Consider the following 21,529-nt stretch of genomic DNA (forward strand, 5'->3'; position numbering starts at 1 on the left):
AAGTTTAAAGAAGGGTTTTCACCCTCATGCTGTTTTTGCAAGGAGTCAGAAACTATTTGAAGGGTTTTAAAAATAATGATGTTTTTTTTGAAAAGTTTAGTAGGTCTTACTTAATTGTATAACGTTGATATTTATGCTTTAATTTCAAGCTTGAATTGAGTACTAAAGAATTTACTGGTTTTTTTAATTATTGCCTGAACTAATTTTTTCATGTAGAAATTAGTTTGTTTTTCTGTAGTATTTACTTCACCACAGAATCATTTTTATCAGTGTATGCAAACAGAAAGATACCAAATGATTAGGATATCCGAGTAATTGCTAATATGAAAGATGTATGATAATATGAAGGATAGTATGTTTGGGAAAATAAGAGTTTATATTCTCTCTCCCATCACTGATTTGATGTCTAATGCAGGAGAGACATAATATTAGCAGAACAATAATTAACAATAATTAATTAATTGTTTACATTACTAAAATTATATGTATTGTAATATTGGTAGCCAAAAAGTATTTGGACACTTGAGCCGAAAGTAAATGGTTGTTCCTTATTATCACCCCAATGAGATTTGAAATAAAAGTTACTTTAATTAAATTATATGTATTGTAATATCCGATTAAGTATATTTGTGTTGATTTGAGATGTTAGGCTAATGTATTATATTTGTTTTTGTTTATGAGATTTGGATAGATTAAATGAAATGTTGTTGTTGTGTGTGTGTAAATATTAAAGTGTAAAATTAAACAGTCATATATTACAGTCCGATCTCATAATAATGAGACAAATGTGTCAAAACACACGTCCAACTTCAGCAGCCATTAGATTTTAATACAGCAACACTTCCACTTTAAAATTCAGACAATCACTAGAATGTTCACAAGACAAAATGTACTGATTTTTTTCCATTATAGTATCAAAATGATACTCAGTTACCCTTAAAACCATCTTTAGTCTGAGTAAACCTCAATACTTAACATAGATTTATATATTCAACTTAATAAAAACATAAATATAGGCTTAAAGATATAAAAAGCATCACTGTTCTCACTTTTTTAAAGTAAGCATCAAAGTTAATGCTAGATTTTTTAGATTTTTTACATATAGTTTAAGCTTTTAAAATACATCTATACATATATACACATACTGAAACTGAAAGTGAAGAAAGAGTTGTATTTCAGAATTTGTCTGTTATGTCACTGAACTGTTGTGTCTCAGTTGTTTCTCACTGGAGGATATTTAAACTCACACAGAGACACTGAACTATCAAAATAAACACCAAATCCTGCATAGAGGGGTTCTGTGAATGTGCTGTTGAATGTGTGTAAGTGTGTGAGTGTGTTTGTGTCAGAGACGCTGTAGAAGGACAGAACACCAGCGGACCAGTCCAGATACACTCCTACTCTGTGAGAGCTTGAAGGAGCAGGTATGACTGTGCTCATCTTATTGTGTCTGGCAGTGAATCTGTTATCAATACAGTCCAGCCTCCAGGATTTTTCATTGAATCCAAGCCAGCAGTCATCTCCGTCCCCTTTTCTGCTGATTCCTTTATATGTCACTGATATATTAAGCCCAAGCCCGCTCCATTCAACCTCCCAGTAACAGCATCCAGACAGACTCTCTCTACACAGAACCTGGCGACACTTATCAAATCTTTCTGGATGATCAGGATACGGCTGCTCCTCTTTCACACCTGTCACCTTTCTGTTCCTCTCAGACAGAGCAAGATGAGTGTTCGCTGTGTTTAAATCCAGTGTGAGATCACATGCATCTACAGAAGAAGAGAGATTAAAACATTTATAACATTCCATCACAAGTGGTCTAAATTTATAAAGTTGGTTGCTTGACCATTTTTTTTTTTTTTTTTTTTTTTTGATTACTATTTGTATTGCAAAACCACTAGTTTTCTTCTTCTTCTTCTTTTTTACTTACATAGTTTAACCACAGCGGCTGTCTTTGTGTCATGGCCCAAAACTAATTTTGGTTATACAGACTTTCACAGAAACCTCAATACCTTGGCCTATTCAAGCCCTTATATCTAGGCATGTTGTAATAAAAACAAGTAAAATAATACATATTATTTTAGTGTTTTCTTTTATAATTTGTATTGAGATTATGTTAATATGACTAAATTTGAATGATTTGAAGAATTTTACTTCTGTTTTTTCTAATTAACCAACTTAACAATTTTTGGAGCACTTGATGGACTGATGGACTGACCCAACACAACACAACAATAATAATTGAGATGTGTGTGTGTGTGTGTGTGTGTGTGTGTGTGTGTGTGTGTGTGTGTGTGTGTGTGTGTGTGTGTGTGTGTGTGTGTGTGTGTGTGTGTGTGTTTGTGAAAGAGAGAGAGAGAGAGACCTACATTTCCGTGGTCCTGCTTTAATCCTGAACTCTCCTCCATGATCCAAACTAAAAATAATAAAAGATGTCAGATTTTATAGATTTAAAATCAGAAGAGGACATTACATTGAAAATGACACACAAGACAAAATTAGCTAACCCTTTTAAATTGCAAACATGAAAAGTCTGGAGTGGGTTTATAAATTACAAGACTTAAATTTTAGTCTTCCTCACACAAAGTTATATAAATTGCTTCTTCTGATGAAGAACCTTTGAGATGGGAACACTTCCCTTAACACCCAATGTACTTATTACATTTTAAGAAGAATGGCATCTACACTAATATTAGTCTGTTTCATTCTTATTCTGAGGTCAACGTAGTCATCCAAATCCAGTTCGGTTCCAGTATCATGAAGTCAAACATATTTTCTTCTTATTTAGACTGGATTCTTATTTAGACTTGAATCTATGTTTTCTTCATGTCTTTAAAAACATGTAAAAACACACATGACAGGATGATTGTTAGTGTTGAACATACTTGAGTATTTCCAGTCTGTAGTTTGGATCAGAGAGCAGCTTGACTAATGATTGTCCTGGGTGATTGTAGCTCAGATCCAGCTCTCTCAGGTGTGAGGGGTTAGAACTCAGAGCTGAAGCCAGAAAACCACAGCCTTCCTCTGTCACCATACAGCCAGATAATCTACGAACACACACACAAACACTAAACATCACATCATCTGACACTTCAAAACTGATCAAATACAAGACCAAAACATTCAAATATATATGTTTTAGTGTTTTCTATGTTTTATTGACCTAAATGGGAAAAAGGAGATTCAGCAAGGTAGTATATTCTGTATTCTGGATAAGGAATGTCATTGTTTTTTTGTTTCTTTATTATTCTTTTTTTCCATAATTCCCTTAATTTTGCTATCATTTAAATATAATCTATTATTCCAACTGTCTAATAATATAATAATTATGTCTACTATTTACATTTACATTTATGCAGATATAGCCAAGCTCTGATTGTCACAAATCCTGTCCATGGACTTCCGTTCACTCACCACCAGAGGTCACCCGCTCTCCACATGGACTCTCATACTACACAGACTGTTACACATCACCCTGGACTCCTTTTCCCATACTCCATTGCACTAATCACAAGCTCACTTGAAACCAATTACACACAGCTGCTACCAATAACACACAGTATATAAATCAGTCTCACGCCACCATTCAGGGCTGAGTATTGTATGTGCATATTGCTGGTTGTGATAGCTATGTTAAGGAGCCTGCATTAAGTTTCTCAGCCTCAGCCTAGTCTTGCTTTGTCTGTTTCATCGTCTTCTGATTATTGCCTGGGTACTTTGGATTACCTCTCTCGTCTTGCCCTGTTCGGATACTGTTTGCCCCTGCCTGGACCTTTTGCTTGGTACCTGGATTATCTCTGTAGTCTCACCCTGTTGGATTATGTTTGTTGTCGACTGACCCTCCCTTGTTTACTGGAATGCTCTTGCCTTCTACATGCCAATTTGTCATCGACTGGTCTATGCCTGTTTATGACCACGTCTTTAATAAAAGCTTTGCACATGGATCCGCATATTTAATGTCTTGTTTGCCCCATAACACCTGATAATGTATGGAACCATTATATTAACAGACTATCCAAATTTTAATAAAACAATAGGTCGATACCTTTAGTAGCACAGATGTGTCTGTCACTTTAAAGGTATGGTTCAGACAAAAATGAAGATTCTGTCATAATTTACAGAGATTGTTCTAAACCTACACAAAGTTATTTCTTCTGTTGAACACAAAATTTATTTTGAAGAATGTGGGGAAACTAAACAGCTGCTGGTCCTCAAATTCCATAGTAGAGAAAAAATACTATCAGAGTCTTCGGGGACCAGAAACTGTTCAGTTACCCACATTCTTCAAAGTATCTTCTATGTTCAACAGAAGAAAGAAATTATTACAGGTTTGGAACAACTTGTGGGTGTGTAAATGATGACAGAATTTTCATTTTTGGGGGAACTATCTCTAAGTCCACCGTGATCAACTGAAACGCTTCTCTGCAAACTGCGTGTTCATCATTAGTTGGACAGACCCACTGATAACTTTGCCATCTAGCCCTACATCAGGAGATGTGTTCAAAGGGAAGACTGGGCAGACGTGAGCCACGCAGGTTTACTGCATGCTGTGTTCCATACATGTTTTGGGGCTGGTTGCAAAAACTTTATAGACTAGTCTATAAAGTTATTTATATAATTTTTTTTATTTAATTTTTTTTATTAATTTGTGTTCATTTATTTGAATTCAGTTATGAAAAGGTAGATCGGTCTTATTTGTATTGGAAAAGTATGACTGATTACCCCTTGACAACTGCTAGTAGGTCAAACTAGTTCTTAAGACACAGTCTTAACATGGTGGCTAAGTCCATGCAACTGGCCACTGGAGACTCTGTCGCTATGGAAACAAAGACGCCAAAATGCAATCATGCGCAAATGAACTTCTCTAATACTTCTTATGAAATTTGTTTCATTATAAATGCTATTAGTATTATCCAACCTTCAAAATCCCTGGCCTTTGTAAAATACGGGACAAATCAATTCCGAATCAATTTGACTATTCCGTATTTTAAGGGACGGGTGGCAACCGTAGCACCTGCTTGCAGGAGTTGACTAACACACAGTCTTTAATAATAATAGACAGGAGAACAGGCAAACCAAAAAATTGTATACATAAACAATAACCGGAGACTTTATACAAACGCAGATGAGGGACTAATGACATAATAAAACACAGGTGAACAGAATGAGGCAATCAAGGGGGAACAGAAACTGGGTCAATGAACAAAACCAATGAACTGCCTCTCAAACTCTCCATCTCAGATGTTTACTCTTTACACTCTGTGTAAGGTGAATGCACGGAAGGCAGCTGGCCCTGACGGAATACCTGGTCGTGTGCTTAAAGCCTGTGCGGAGCAGCTGGCTGAGGTCTTCACAGTCATTTTCAATCTGTCCCTGGCCCAAACAACTGTCCCCACTTGTTTCAAAACCTCCACCATCATGCCAGTACTGAAGCACTCCACTGCCTCGGTCCTTAACAACTTCCATCTTGTCGCACTCACCCCCATCATTGCCAAGTGCTTTGAGAGGCTGGTTGCATCCCACTTAAAATCCTGACTCCCTGCTAAAGGTAAACCCATTCCAATTTGCCTGTCGCTGCAATAAGTCAACAGAGGACGCCACCTCTACGGCATATCACTCTGCTCTCACCCACCTGGACACTTAAAATACACATGTGAGAATGCTGTTCATTGATTTCAGTTCTGCATTGTACACTGTAATCCCCTCCAAGTTGATCTCCAAGCTCAGCCAGCTTGGAATCAGCACATCCCTTTGCAACTGGACTCTAGATCTTCTGACTAATAGACCTCAGTCTGTTAAGTTAGATGACCTCTCCTCCTCCATCATCACCCTGAACACTGGCGTCCCACAGGGCTGTATACTGAGCCCTCTCATGTACTCCCTATTCAACATGACTGTGTTCCTGTTTATGGCTCCAACACCATAATCAAATTCGCAAATGACACCACGGTGGTAGGTCTGATCAAAGATGATGATGAGTCAGCCTACAGGGATGAGGTGCAGCACCTGGCTGTGTGGTGTGCCACCAACAATCTGGAACTAAACACCCAAAAGACTAAGGAGATCATTGTGGACTTTAGGCGGACTAGGAGTCATGCACACACCCCATCTTCATCAATGGAGCTGTAGTGGGGCGTGTGTCGAGTTTCAAGTTCCTTGGCATCCACATATCTGATGACCTCACCTGTTCACTAAACACCTCCACCCTGGTCAAAAAGGAATAGCAGCGCCTTCTTACGGAGCCTTAAGAAAGTCCCAGGATCCTTGTTGAATTCTACTGCTGTACCATTAAGAGCATACTCACAAACTGCATCTCAGTATGGTACAGCAATTGCTCCACATCTGACCACAAAGCACTCCAGCGGCTGGTGAAAACTGCTCAATGGATCACAGGCACCCAGTTAACTACCACTGAGAACATGACTCACAAGCGCTGCCTGGGCAAGAAACATCATCAAGGATGCCTCTCATCCTAACCATGGACTTTTCACCCTCCTTCCATCCGTCAGGCGTTACAGGAGCCTACGCTCTCGCACTAGTAGGCTCAGGAAGAGCTTCTTCCCCAAGGCTGTGACACTTCTGAACTCCACACTACCAATCTAACCTGCACCTGCTCTCTTACTGCACTGGTCACAGTACTTTACATACATACAGGTGCTTCTCAATAAATTAGAATGTCATGGAAAAGTTAATTTATTTCAGTAATTCAACTCAAATTGTGAAACTCGTGTATTAAATAAATTCAATGCACACAGACTGAAGAAGTTTAAGTCTTTGGTTCTTTTAATTGTGATGACTTTGGCCCACATTTAACAAAAACCCACCAATTCACTATCTCAACAAATTAGAATATGGTGACATGCCAATCAGCTAATCAACTCAAAACACCTGCAAAGGTTTCCTGAGCCTTCAAAATGGTCTCTCAGTTTGGTTGACTAGGCTACACAATCATGGGGAAGACTGGTGATATGAGAGTTGTCCAGAAGACAATCATTGACACCCTTCACAAGGAGGGTAAGCCACAAACATTCATTGCCAAAGAAGCTGGCTGTTCACAGAGTGCTGTATCCAAGCATGTTAACAGAAAGTTGAGTGGAAGGAAAAAGTGTGAAAGAAAAAGATGCACAACCAACTGAGAGAACCACAGCCTTATGAGAATTGTCAAATAAAATCGATTCAAGAATTTGAGTGAACTTCACAAGGAATGGACTGAGGCTGGGGTCAAGGCATCAAGAGCCACCACACACAGACGTGTCAAGGAATTTAGCTACAGTTGTCGTATTCCTCTTGTTAAGCCACTCCTGAGGCGTCTTACCTGGGCTAAGGAGAAGAAGAACTGGACTGTTGCCCAGTGCTCCAAAGTCATCTTTTCAGATGAGAGCAGTTTTGTATTTCATTTGGAAACCAAGGTCCTAGAGTCTGGAGGAAGGGTGGAGAAGCTCATAGACCAAGTTGCATGAAGTCCAGTGTTAAGTTTCCACAGTCTGTGATGATTTGGGGTGCAATGTCATCTGCTGGTGTTGGTCCAGTGTTTTTTGAAAACCAAAGTCACTGCACCTGTTTACCAAGAAATTTTGGAGAACTTCATGCTTCTTTCAGCTGACCAGCTTTTTGAAGATGCTGATTTCATTTTCCAGCAGGATTTGGCACCTGCCCACAATGCCAAAAGCACCAGAAGTTGGTTAAATGACCATGGTGTTGGTGTGCTTGATTGGCCAGCAAACTCACCAGACCTGAACCCCAGAGAGAATCTATGGGGTATTGTCAAGAGGAAAATGAGAAACAAGAGACCAAAAAATGCAGATCAGCTGAAGGCCACAGTCAAAGAAACCTGGGGTTCCATACCACCTTAGCAGTGCCACAAACTGATCACCTCCATGCCACGCCAAATTGAGGCACTAATTAAAGCAAAAGGAACCCCTACCAAGTATTGAGTACATGTACAGTAAATGAACATACTTTCCAGAAGGCCAACAGTTCACTTAAAAGGTTTTTTTTTTTTTTTTTTTGGTCTTATGAAGTATTCTAATTTGTTGAGATAGTGAACTGGTGGGTTTTTGTTGAATGTGAGCCAAAATCATCACAATTAAAAGAACCAAAGACTTAAACTACTTCAGTCTGTGTGCACTTAATTTATTTAATACAGAAGTTTCACAATTTGAGTTAAATTACTGAAATAAATGAACTTTTCCACGACATTCTAATTTATTGAGAAGCACCTGTATATTTTCACTACTCATATTTTGCACAGACTGTACATTGTTCAAGCTATTACACTGTAAACTGTCTAGCATTGTTACTGTACAAGGCTCAGTAAACTATTTCTATAAAAATATTATTGCACTATTGATATTTTGCATAGAATACATTGTTTAACAATACTATTGTGCACTCAACCAACTGTATTTATTACCACTGTCTTACGTTGCTGCTGTTCATAATGTATATATAATCCTACATTGCATTCCTATTTATATTCTGTACATACTCTGCTTAATACTGTATATAGCAACTCCACTGTACATTCTGTAAATCATAGCTTCACTTACTCTGCACTTATCTTTATATAAAAGACTATATTCTTGCACTTCTGGTTAGATGCTAACTGCATTTCATTAGCTCTGTATTTGTTCTCTGCATAATGACAATAAAGTTGAATATAATCTAATCTAATCTAAAAACAAGGTGGGAGAACAGGGAAGCACAGAAACAAGGTCTATAAACATGACAGCAGCACTGTTTATGCACAGATCACTGACTACAGGTTTAGTTCAGTCCCTCTGGGTTCAATGTCTTACTCACAGTGTTGATGGAGCAGAACTGATCTCAGTAATAGTTAGTTCATCTCCACTCCTCACTACTTTGACAGTGAGTGAATAAATAATTTTCATGACACATAAATGGTTACCACATAACAGAAATGTTAAGGTCATTATTTTAATTAAAACCATATTTGAAGCCAAATTAATCCATATTTTCACTAGAAGATCTAGTCACTGATACAACAGAACATCACTGCAACAGAAATGATCCACCGTGCAGTGAACAGTTGTAATGCTTTATTGTAACCAGATAGTACTTTAACTTTCTGCTTAATATCTGTTTTTCTTACCTCAGTATGTTGAGGAGACAGTTTGGACTCTTCAGTCCATCAGAGAGCAGCTTCACTCCTGAATCCTGCAGGTCATTGTTACTCAGGTCCAGCTCCCTCAGTGAGGAGTTTGATTGTAGAGATGAAGACAAACTTTCACAGCACTGATCAGTGAGATTACAGCCAGTGAGTCTATAACACAGGATGAAATTGATAAAACTGACTGACAGTCAGCTGAATAATGTTAGTTTGATCAACACACAAGAATGACATTGTTTTTGTAAATAATATGCAATAAAAAAATCTGATCTCAATAGACTGTTCAGCAGAATAGAGAGAAACTATAGTGAAAACTGCCTGTTTAATTGTAAAGGTTAGTGAAATGGTAAAATTATTTTCATAAACAACTTCATTTTTGTTACTAAACTTTTTTTAACAGTTTTGACTAAACCTCTACACATGGCTTGTGACCGTCCTTCTGAGTCTGACAAGTTACACATATTGTTTGGAATGAGTCGGGAAGGACTAAACACATTAAAGAGTTTTATTCTCTTCAAACATCTGATTTCACTTTAAATTGTGTTACTGCGTCTCAACAGAACAAACACATTATGTTTGATATCCAATCACTTAAATGATTACTCACAGAGCCATTCTGCAGTTCTTCACAGCTGGTATCAGTCTCCTTCTCCCCTCATCTGATGTGTTGTATTTCTTCAGATCAAACTCATCCAGCACATCCTCTGATATCTGAAGCATGTAGGCGATTGTTGAGCAGTGACTAGAAGAGAGTCGATTCACTGAGTGATTCTCTGATTTCACAAACTCCTGAATCTCTCTGTACAGAGTCTGATCCTTCAATTCCAGCAGACAGAGGAACAGATTGATGCATCTGTCAGCTGAGAGATGATCATCACCCTTGATTTTGTCTTTAATGTACTGTGTGATTCTCTTGATGGTCTCTAAGCTGTTCACTGTCTGCGTTAGTAGATCCTGTAAGAGTCTCTGATTGGGCTCCAGTGAGACACCCAGCAGGAACCGCAGGAACAGATCCAGGTGTCCATTTTCACTCTGTAAAGATTTATCAACTGCTTCTTTTAGAAGATCATACAGAGAGATTGTCCACCTATATCCTTCATTCATAAACAACTTCAGTGATTCTATATTCTTGGGTTCATAGGAGTAAAACAGATGTAAAGCAGCGAGAAACTCCTGAAAGCTCAGGTGAATGAAGCTGTAGACTTTCCTCTGATGAATCACAGATTCCTCTTTAAAGATCTCAGTGCAAATCCCAGAATACACTGAGGCATCAGTGACATCTATGCTGCTCTCAAACAGGTCCTCCTCATAGAACATCACATTGCCTTTCATCAGCTGTTTGAAAGCCACTTCAGCAAGTTTCACAATCACTTCTCTGTTGGACTTCAGGATATTCTCTGGATCTCTCTCATCATACTTCTGACTCTTCATGTTGATCTGAGTCAGCAGGAAGTGGATGTACATTTCAGTCAGAGTTTGAGGGATTTCTGCACTCAGATTTTCTTCCAGGAGCTTCTGAAGCACAGTGGATGAGATCCAGCAGAAGACGGGGATGTGGCACATGATGTGGAGGCTTCTTGCTCTTCTGATGTGTAAGATGATTCTGCTGGCTTGATGCTCATCACTGATTCTCTTCCTGAAATATTCCTCCTTCTGAGGGTCATTGAATCCCTGAATTTCTGTCACACGGTTTATGTATTTGGAGGGGATCTGATTGGCTGCTGCTGGTCTGGAGGTGATCCAGATGAGAGCAGAGGGAAGCAGCTCTCCTCTGATGAGGTTTGACATCAACAAACCCACTGATGAAGATTCATTCACATCACAAACTTTCTGAGCGTCTGAAAACATCAGTGTGATTCTGCTTTCATCCAGACCATCAAAGATGAACAAAACTTTACACTCCTCATAAATCTGTGAGTCCAGATCTTGAAGTTCAGGATGAAAGTCCAGCAGAAGTCTGTGAAGACTGTACTGATGATCTTTAATCAAGTTCAGCTCTCGAAATGGAAACACAAACATGAAATCTACATCCTGATTGGCTTTCCTTCCGGTCCAGTCCAGAATGAACTTCTGCACAGAGACGGTTTTTCCAATTCCAGCGATGCCTTTAGTAAGAACAGTCTTGATTTGGTCTTTCTCCTCATATCCTGGTTGATGTAAGGGTTTAAAGATGTCATTGCAGTAGATTGGAGTGTCTTGTGTTCTGGCTGTTTTCTCCATCTGTAAAACCTCATGTTCTTCATTCACTCCTTCCCTCTCTCCCTCTATGATGTAGAGCTGTGTGTAGATCCTGTTCAGGAGGGTTTGATTCTCTTCTAGTCTGATTCCCTCAAATAAGCTCCCATACTTGTTCTTCATGCTGGTTTTGTGCTGGTCTTTGACTCTCTGTCTCTTTGAGTCAGTGCAGGTCAGACGGCGCGTCACTGTTATGATCACATCTACTCTCTTCACTCTGCAGAGTCAGAGAGATGAACAGAAACAGTGAAAAAATAAGAGATAAAAATCAAGAGAGAAACACAAGAGAGAAAGCCTTTCAAGTGTTCCAGCACACCAAACTCTGAGTTCTAATTTGACACGACAAAACATTCACACAGAAGTGTTAGTTCAGACAGCATCCCACTAGGTTTCTAGGAACAACTGATTTTGGTAGGGCACGTCACACATGGCAGCTGTTTTCGCTGTGCACAAGTTTTTAAATAACGTAAATAAAAAATTTAAATGACTAAAATTAAATAAAAAAAATAAATGCTAGTGGGCCCTTTGCAGGCTTTATTTAGTTTTAAGATGATCATGAACACAGACATGTTTTATCTCAGATTAGTAATATTATAAATGCTGATAGTGAATCATTGATTTCCTCACATCACCAATGTGCCAGAGTTCACTGCTCCATCACTGAGACCTGGGGGATATTTCATGGATGCATCACTCTTCATAGACACACAGCTAGGTTCTGGAGATGCTGCTTTATGGGAGTAAACATCCTCCTCCTCATCTCTCTTCTCACAGAGATTCATTTTACCGAGATTGCTGCAGAAATAGACAATAAAATATACTACTGAATTGATTTATTTAGACAAAATGATGAAAAACAAACTTCTGTATGAATTCTTATGCCACACTTAGTACTAAAACATCTAACGAACAAACTTTACTTTCCTCAGACTTATAAACACATTCATACTCTGATCCAAAAATATTTGGATGAATAATCGCCTGTCAAAAGTGGTGCATAAAGAAGATCTGTAAAGTTGCAAAGACTAAAGTCTCAAACCCAAAGAGATATTCTTTTTAAAAGTTAAGACTCGTCCACGCCCCGGTTAAAACCTTGTTTAAACATACCCCCACATGTCTACCTCACGATGTGGGAAGATTTGCATAGTGCCGCTCAAATGTTCACGCAAAGAAAGAAGGTGTAACCTTTGATTCTCGCTGTTGCCACCGCCGCCAAGTCGTGGAGACACTTTGTTGTTTGTTTGGCCTTCCCAAAAGAGGACACAACTAGAAATCAGTGGTTAAGCTGTATTTACAACACTGTTCCAGAACAGTTCAACCCAAATATTCAGATCTGTGCAGCACATTTTATGGAGGACTGTTTCCTGATTCTGGGAGAGAAGACTACAATGCTGGCTGTCTGTAAATATGTTTACATATTTAAAGGATTTGCCACTGATGATTCTAACATGAGTTTTGAGCAGTTGAGTAGCGCTTGTTGTTTGGTGTTTCTTCGATCAAAAATGCAGACATGGTTTCATGTTTATGCAACGTGCAATGCAATTACATTAAAACACAGTATAAGTCATTGCAATCCATAATTATGTCCCCACTGGATGCAACAAATGGCTCGTTTGTAATGGGTTTTATTGCTATTGTCTTATCAATATAGCAATATCACCTAAACTTATTTATGTTCTTGTCTATACCAAAAAAATACTGAAGTCAATTTTCTTGCAAATAGGTTGTGCCCGATCATAAAAAGTAAGAGAATGTTGTTTAAGATAAAATCATATAATATGAATTCAAACGTGAAAAACTGTGAAGATTAAGGCAAACACGTAACTCATTTGTGCAGACGGCAGAGAGCACAGCAACTGGCATGGCGTCTTTTTTTAAAAAAAAAGATGATCTGCGAAACCAATTTGCACTAGTCCCCAATACACAAAAAACTGTCTGGTAAAAAATGTTACTTGCAAACATATTTTCTGTGTGTTTTTGTAGGACACGGCAAACCAGCAGCATGCAGCCAAACTTCAGCTCTGGTCGCTTCGCAGGGAAACGAAAACAGCTATTACTTTTTAAGCAATGTGCAACACGTATATATCTGTTAACATCTCAAAAAATGTGTATTTGGGCTTCATGACCCTTTAAACACATTTCACTAAACCAAATACACAAAATAATGTTCTTTTTAGCAACGTCATATGACCCTTTAAATTCCATTTATTAAAACAACACATTTTCAGTGTGTCTGGCCAGATTAGGCCAATTTAGTGATAAAATTATCTTGAAATCATGAGTGTCGCTACCTAGGTATTGCCAAAACCTAATTTTACAGAGGGGAAGTCAGGAAGAACAGCAATGGTCAAATATTATGTCAGAATTAAATAAACAAGAAAGAAGATATTCTTTAATGAATTCATCTCATTATAATGGCCCTTGAAAATAATCGCACACCTTAGAACATCAGATTCAAGCATTCAGCAGCCCCATAGTATAACCCAGATTATTTATATTATAAATGCTGATAGAGAATCATTGATTTCCTCACATCACCAATGTGTCAGGGGATATTGGTCCATTTCTGAGATCTGGGGGGTTTCCTATGGATTCATCACTCTTCACAGACACACAGGTGGGTTCTGGAGATGCTGCTCTATGTGAGAGACTCATTTTACCGACAGTGCTGCAGAAATAGACAATAAAATATATTACTAAATTTGAATTATTTACAAAATAATGAATATCCTGAATTTTTATGCCACACTTAATACTAAAATATCTAATAAAACAACATGTATTTTCCTAACACCTTTTTTTTCCTTGTAAACACATTCAGACTCTGAACCACTAAGCTTTGGATGAATAATCACCCATCAAAAGCTGTTCAGCTCATATCCAAGTTCAAAAGATTCAAAAACAGCACCTAGAATCAGTCTGATTGTTTGAATCCATTCATTACTTGATCTTAAACTTTTAAACTTTTAATTTCCTCATTCCCCATTCCACTGAGATCCACAATCAGTCAGTAGAGCTGCTGCTGTTCATTGTCTCTCTGAGGAATCACTCTTCACATTTACACCAAACAGGTTACTGTATGAAATTTGAGTCATTTCTGGCTCTACTAAACTATAGAAGAATAAGAAAAAAATGGAGAGACTAAAGCATTTGGAAAATACTTTGATATTTATACTTTAATTTCTACAAGCTTGAATTGAGTACTAATAAAAAAATTGTTGTTTTTTAATTATTATTATTATTGCCTGAACTCATTTTTTCATGTAGAAATTACATTTGTTTTTCTGTAGTATTTACTTCACCACAGAATCATTTTCATCATTGTATGCAAACAGAAAGATACCGAATGATTAGGTTATCCGAGTAATTGCTAAGATGAAAGATGTATGATAATATGAAGAATAGTATCTTTGGGAAAATAAGAGTTTATATTCTCTCTCCCATCACTGATTTGATGTCTAATGCAGGAGAGACATAATATTAACAGAACAATAATTAACAATTAACAATAATCTTCTAGTCTGATTCCCTCAAATAAGCTCCCATACTTGTTCTTCATGCTGGTTTTGTGCTGGTCTTTGACTCTCTGTCTCTTTGAGTCAGTGCAGGTCAGACGGCGCGTCACTGTTATGATCACATCTACTCTCTTCACTCTGCAGAGTCAGAGAGATGAACAGAAACAAATCAAGAGAGAAACGCAAGAGAGAAAGCAAGAGAGAAACCTTTTCAAGTGTTCCAGCACACCAAACTCTGAGTTCTAATTTGACACGACAAAACATTCACACAGAAGTGTTAGTTCAGACAGCATCCCACTAGGTTTCTAGGAACAACTGATTTTGGTAGGGCACGTCACACATGGCAGCTGTTTTCGCTGTGCACAAGTTTTTTTAAATGAAGTAAAAAAAAATTAAATGACTAAAATTAAATAAAAAAAATAAATGCTAGTGGGCCCTTTGCAGACTTTATTTAGTTTTAAGATGATCATGAACACAGACATGTTTTATCTCAGATTAGTAATATTATAAATGCTGATAGTGAATCATTGATTTCCTCACATCACCAATGTGCCAGAGTTCACTGCTCCATCACTGAGACCTGGGGGATATTTCATGGATGCATCACTCTTCATAGACACACAGCTAGGTTCTGGAGATGCTGCTTTATGGGAGTAAACATCCTCCTCCTCATCTCTCTTCTCACAGAGATTCATTTTTACCGAGATTGCTGCAGAAATAGACAATAAAATATACTACTGAATTGATTTATTTAGACAAAATGATGAAAAAACAAACTTCTGTATGAATTCTTATGCCACACTTAGTACTAAAACATCTAACAAACAAACTTTACTTTCCACAGACTTATAAACACATTCATACTCTGATCCAAAAATATTTGGATGAATAATCGCCTGTCAAAAGTGGTGCATAAAGAAGATCTGTAAAGTTGCAAAGACTAAAGTCTCAAACTCAAAGAGATATTCTTTTTAAAAGTTAAGACTCGTCCACGCCCCCTAAAACCTCATTTGAACATACCCCCACATGTCTACCTCACGATGTGGGAAGATTTGCATAGTGCCGCTCAAATGTTCACGCAAAGAAAGAAGGCGTAACCTTTGATTCTCGCTGTTGCCGCCGCCGCCAAGTCGTGGAGACGCTTTGTTGTTTGTTTGGCCTTCCAAAAGAGGACACAACTAGAAATCAGTGGTTAAGCTGTATTTACAACACTGTTCCAGAACAGTTCAACCCAAATATTCAGATCTGTGCAGCACATTTTATGGAGGACTGTTTCCTGATTCTGGGAGAGAAGACTACAATGCTGGCTGGCTGTAAATATGTTTACATATTTAAAGGATTTGCCACTGATGATTCTAACATGAGTTTTGAGCAGTTGAGTAGCGCTTGTTGTTTGGTGTTTCTTCGATCAAAAATGCAGACATGGTTTCATGTTTATGCAACGTGCAATGCAATACATTAAAACACAGTATAAGTCATTGCAATCCATAATTATGTCCCCACTGGATGCAACAAATGGCTCGTTTGTAATGGGTTTTATTGCTATTGTCTTGTCACGCCAGTGTTCTGACTGGGACACGAAGTGTTACATGAAGTGTTACAAGCTCTTAGTCCATAAAGAAGATCAGTAAAGTTGCAAAGACTAAAGTCTCAAATCCAAAGAGATATTTTTAAAAAAAAGTTAAGATTCAACCACACACTCCAAAAACAGCTCATTCAAACATGCCCCACATGTCTACGTCACGATGTGGGAAGATTTGCATAACGCCGCCCAAATGTTCACACAAAGAAAGAAGGTGTAACCTTTGATTCTCACTGTTGCCGCTGCTGCCATGTTGTGGAGGAGCTGTGTGTTTCATTGACGTGACGTGACATACAGCCAAGTATGGTGACCCATAATCAGAATTCGTGCTCTGCATTTAACCCATCCAAAGTGCACACACACAGCAGTGAACACACACACACACACAGTGAACACACACCCGGAGCAGTGCGCAGCCATTTATGCTGCGGCGTCCGGGGAGCAGTTGGGGGTTCAGTGCCTTGCTCAAGGGCACCTCAGTCGTGGTATTGCCGGCCCGAGACTCAAACCCACAACCACAAGAGTCAAACTCTCTAACCACTAGGCCACGACCCCCCCCCCCCAAAAAAAAAGTGAAACTACTTTGTTTGGCCTTCCAAAAGAGGACACAAGTGGAAATCAGCGGTTAAGTTGTATTTACAACACTGTTCCAGAACAGTTCAACCCAAATATTCAGATGTGTGCAGTGCATTTTATGGAGGATGAGGACTGTTTCCTGGGAGAGTAGCCTATAATGCCGGTGTCTGTTACTATAAAGTGAGGCAGATCCAACTTTGCAAGGAGAGTTTGGTGCTTCTGACTCACAGTCTGTAAGTACATTTTTTCATATTTAAAATTTTTGCCACTGATGATTCAGTAGTGTTGAGTAGCGTTTGTTGTTTGTTGTTTCTCCGATCACAAATGCAGACATGATTTTATGTTTATGCAGTGCGATATGAAAGGCAACACGTAAAAAATTCAGCCAATCACAACGCACTGCATAGCTGGCCAATCAGAGCACACCTCATTTTTTAAAACGATAAGCTGTTTAAAATTTGACACGTTTCAGAATGGCATGCATAGAGGAGCAACAATAATGTACATTACGTGGAAAATAATGTGTTTTTTGAGCCTTAAAGGGTCTTGAATCCCCCCTGTTTCAGAGATGCTTTTTCACACCTCCGGTTTGAAAAACTTTCTGAAAAGAGGCGTTGTTCACTGGGCGTAAGGTGTGGGGGTAGAGTGTGGAGAAAAGGCGGAGATAGCATAAAAGGGGGTTACAATAAGTGAATAAATACTGCTTATTTGCACAACGACAATACAAACACACACACGTTGGCAAGATGGACAGCGATGCTGAGAGCAGCAGCTACAGTGGTTCTGAGAGCTGTGTGGAAGTGGAGGACTTCTCTCAACCAGATCGCTTCTCGGCCTTTTGGCTAAGATCAAGTGTAGTATCTGTTCTTATCAGTTTAATTTTGGGGAAGTTGTGGCCTAGTGGTTAGAGAGTTTGATTCCTAACCCTAAGGTTGTGGGTTTGAGTCTCGGGCCGGCAATACCAAAACTGAGGTGCCCTTGAGCAAGGCACTGAACCCCCAACTGCTCCCCGGGCGCTGCAGCATAAATGGCTGCTCTGTGTGTGTGTTTGTTTGTGTGTGTGTGTGTGTAAGTGCACTTTGGATGGGTTAAATGCAGAGCATGAATTCTAAGTATGGGCTGTACAGTATTTCACTTCACTTCACACTTCAGAATGATGACAGTGCAGGTCCACTGCCTTATCAGTTTGAATCTTTGGACCCTCACATGCATACACTAGAATGCAAAGATGAAACAGATGAAGCTATCTTTTTTATAATGATGAAGTGTTTTTATATTAGTAAATTAACAATTTGAAGTTTATCTTGTATATAAATGCTGCAAAATTAAACTAGACACTTTTTGTTTCGCAGACATGTGTAACTATATGTCCCGTTTTGAAGTAATGTAATACATGTGCATCAAGTTGTAATCTTATAATAGGTGTTCATGTGGTAATTGCTCCAGACTCCGGGGAGAATGTATGTTGCAAAGACAGAACACAGCTAATACTATTAATGCACTGAATGGTTTCTGAAGCAATATAACCTAAACTTATTTATGTTCTTGTCTATACCAAAGAATACTGAAGTCAATTTTCTTGCAAATAGGTTGTGCTCGATCATAAAAATGAAGGAATGTTGTTGAAGATAAAATCATATAATATGAATTCAAACGTGAAAAACAGTGAAGATTAAGGCAAACACGTAACTCATTTGTGCAGACGGCAGAGAGCACAGCAACTGGCATGGCGTCTTTTTAAAAAAAAAAGATGATCTGCGAAACCAATTTGCACTAGTCCCCAATACACAAAACTGTCTGGTAAAAAATGTTACTTGCAAACATATTTTCTGTGTGTTTTTGTAGGACACGGCAAACCAGCAGCATGCAGCCAAACTTCAGCTCTGGTCGCTTCGCAGGGAAACGAAAACAGCTATTACTGTTTTAAGCAATGTGCAACACGTATATATCTGTTAACATCTCAAAAAATGTGTATTTGGGCTTCATGACCCTTTAAACACATTTCACTAAACCAAATACACAAAATTATGTTCTTTTTAGCAACGTCATATGACCCCTTTAAATTCCATTTATTAAAACAACACATTTTCAGTGTGTCTGGCCAGATTAGGCCAATTTAGTGATAAAATTATCTTGAAATCATGAGTGTCGCTACCTAGGTATTGCCAAAACCTAATTTTACAGAGGGGAAGTCAGGAAGAACAGCAATGGTCAAATATTATGTCAGAATTAAATAAACAAGACAGAAGATATTCTTTAATGAATTCATCTCATTATAATGGCCCTTGAAAATAATCGCACACCTTAGAACATCAGATTCAAGCATTCAGCAGCCCCATAGTATAACCCAGATTATTTATATTATAAATGCTGATAGAGAATCATTGATTTCCTCACATCACCAATGTGTCAGGGGATATTGGTCCATTTCTGAGATCTGGGGGATTTCCTATGGATTCATCACTCTTCACAGACACACAGGTGGGTTCTGGAGATGCTGCTCTATGTGAGAGACTCATTTTACCAACAGTGCTGCAGAAATAGACATTAAAATATATTACTAAATTTGAATTATTTAGACAAAATAATGAAAATGCTGAATTTTTATGCCACACTTAATACTAAAATATCTAATAAAACAATATGTATTTTCCTAACACCTTTTTTTTCCTTGTAAACACATTCAGACTCTGAACCACTAAGCTTTGGATGAATAATCACCCATCAAAAGCTGTTCAGCTCATATCCAAGTTCAAAAGATTCAAAAACAGCACCTAGAATCAGTCTGATTGTTTGAATCCATTCATTACTTGATCTTAAACTTTTAAACTTTTAATTTCCTCATTCCCCATTCCACTGAGATCCACAATCAGTCAGTAGAGCTGCTGCTGTTCATTGTCTCTCTGAGGAATCACTCTTCACATTTACACCAAACAGGTTACTGTATGAAATTTGAGTCATTTCTGGCTCTACTAAACTATAGAAGAGTAAGAAAAAAATGGAGAGACTAAAGCATCTGGAAAATACATTACAGCAAGATTTATTTATTATTTAGCAGTATTTGCAAATCCTGACTCATATTGATTAACTAATTGATGATGAATCTAGAAATGTGTTGGTTCAAACCTACCTCTGTCTCAATGATGATCATCAAACACAAAATTCATTCAGTTGTCTAGACAGCTGCATTAAACCGAACTTTCTCAAACGGTTTCACATTATTCTCAAACAGCTTTTCTCTCCTGGTGTTCTACACGTTGTTCCCTTTTACAAAATAGAGTCTGTTGAAACTGTTTCACTTTTGAAAATAAACTGGTTCAACTGGTATATGATTTTTTGATTACCTGTAAAAAAGGAATGTGTATTTGAAACACCTGCTCAGGTGCAGTAGCGGTTTTTGTGGGCTAAAGTCAGTCACACCACGACTTTCTTCCAAATAACGCACATTTCATTCATAATATTATTATGAATAGGCCTATACTGCCCTACAAAGGAAAAGTGCAGTAATCCCACAAACACTGAAACTGAGAAAAATGCCTTTAAAGTTTTTACATCAGCCAGTCAAACATGTTGTGGGTAAATTAGTGGCAATGCATCCATTTAAAGCCTTTTTAGGATGAAATTTTTTATAGATAAAAACCATGACCATTGATGTGACCTTTGACCACTAAAATGCAGATACTGCACTCTGCCTTTGGATGACCTTACACAACTAAAACATTATTGTAAAAGCAAAGTGCAGTATCTACAAACTAAATCAGATAAAAAAACTAGTTCATCCAGATTTCTTTTTGTGTTTCTTACTACATGACATTTTTAATAACTTTAATAGTTTTATTGGTGTTTGCATGTTGTGTATGTTAAAATTACTACTTAGTAAGCCTCAAGATCATCTTATCGCAATGTTCCTTTTACCACAAAGAGTTTTGCTCATTTTATTGAAAAAGCAAATAATTACAGACCAAGTAGTCAAAACTCACACAATTTAAACTATTCCTGACAATATAACTAGGGATTCCATAAAGGAAAATAAGGGGCAGAATAAGGGATGCTCAAAATATTTGTACTGTACCACGTCCATGTCTGCAGTTAAGTATATAAAAGGTGTATAAAATTTTCAGAAAAAAATTAAAAGATAAATAATAATAATAATATATATACAGTATATACAGTATGTGTGTGTGTGTGTGTGTGTGTGTGTGTGTATGTATATATATATATACACCTACAGTACAGGTACAGGTCAAAAAAAGTTTGGAAACGTTACTATTTTTAATGTTTTTGAAAGAAGTTTCTTCTGCTCATCAAGCCTGCATTTATTTGATCAAAAATACAGAAAAAAAAATGTAATATTGTGATATATTATTACATTTTAAAATAATTGTTTTTAAATTTATTATACTTTAAATTATCATTTATTTCTGTGATGCAAAGCTGAATTTTTAGGATCATTATCACATGATCCTTTAGAAATCATTCTAATATGATGAT

General features: G+C 37.7%; 1 protein-coding gene and 1 pseudogene across 1 annotated transcript; one reads left to right on the forward strand and one right to left on the reverse strand.

The window, feature by feature from the left end:
* Window positions 1-824: 824 nt before the first annotated feature.
* Window positions 825-20,308, reverse strand: LOC109059560 (NACHT, LRR and PYD domains-containing protein 12-like). The gene is made up of 8 exons (XM_042711662.1): window positions 20,169-20,308; window positions 13,899-14,033; window positions 11,993-12,160; window positions 9,738-11,582; window positions 9,113-9,283; window positions 2,886-3,047; window positions 2,370-2,416; window positions 825-1,769 (listed from the first exon to the last, which is right to left on the reverse strand). The coding sequence occupies exons 2-8, from the start codon at window positions 14,018-14,020 to the stop codon at window positions 1,213-1,215; spliced, it is 3,072 nt and encodes a 1,023-aa protein (XP_042567596.1). The 5' UTR covers window positions 14,021-14,033; window positions 20,169-20,308; the 3' UTR covers window positions 825-1,212.
* Window positions 17,861-17,968, forward strand: LOC122135051 (annotated as a pseudogene).
* Window positions 20,309-21,529: the final 1,221 nt, after the last annotated feature.

Source organism: Cyprinus carpio, chromosome A22 (genome assembly GCF_018340385.1).
Source record: "Cyprinus carpio isolate SPL01 chromosome A22, ASM1834038v1, whole genome shotgun sequence".
Classification (NCBI taxonomy): domain Eukaryota; kingdom Metazoa; phylum Chordata; class Actinopteri; order Cypriniformes; family Cyprinidae; genus Cyprinus; species Cyprinus carpio.

Bases quoted from the DNA above. Each gene is read 5' to 3' on its own strand.
- LOC109059560 (XM_042711662.1), bottom strand. From the start codon at position 14,020: ATGAGTCTCTCACATAGAGCAGCATCTCCAGAACCCACCTGTGTGTCT. The intron at 12,161-13,898 runs GTGAGGAAATCA...CTATTTCTGCAG, and splicing joins TCCCCTGACACATTGGTGAT to CAATCTCGGTAAAATGAATC. The intron at 9,284-9,737 runs GTGAGTAATCAT...CCTGTGTTATAG, and splicing joins AAGAACTGCAGAATGGCTCT to ACTCACTGGCTGTAATCTCA.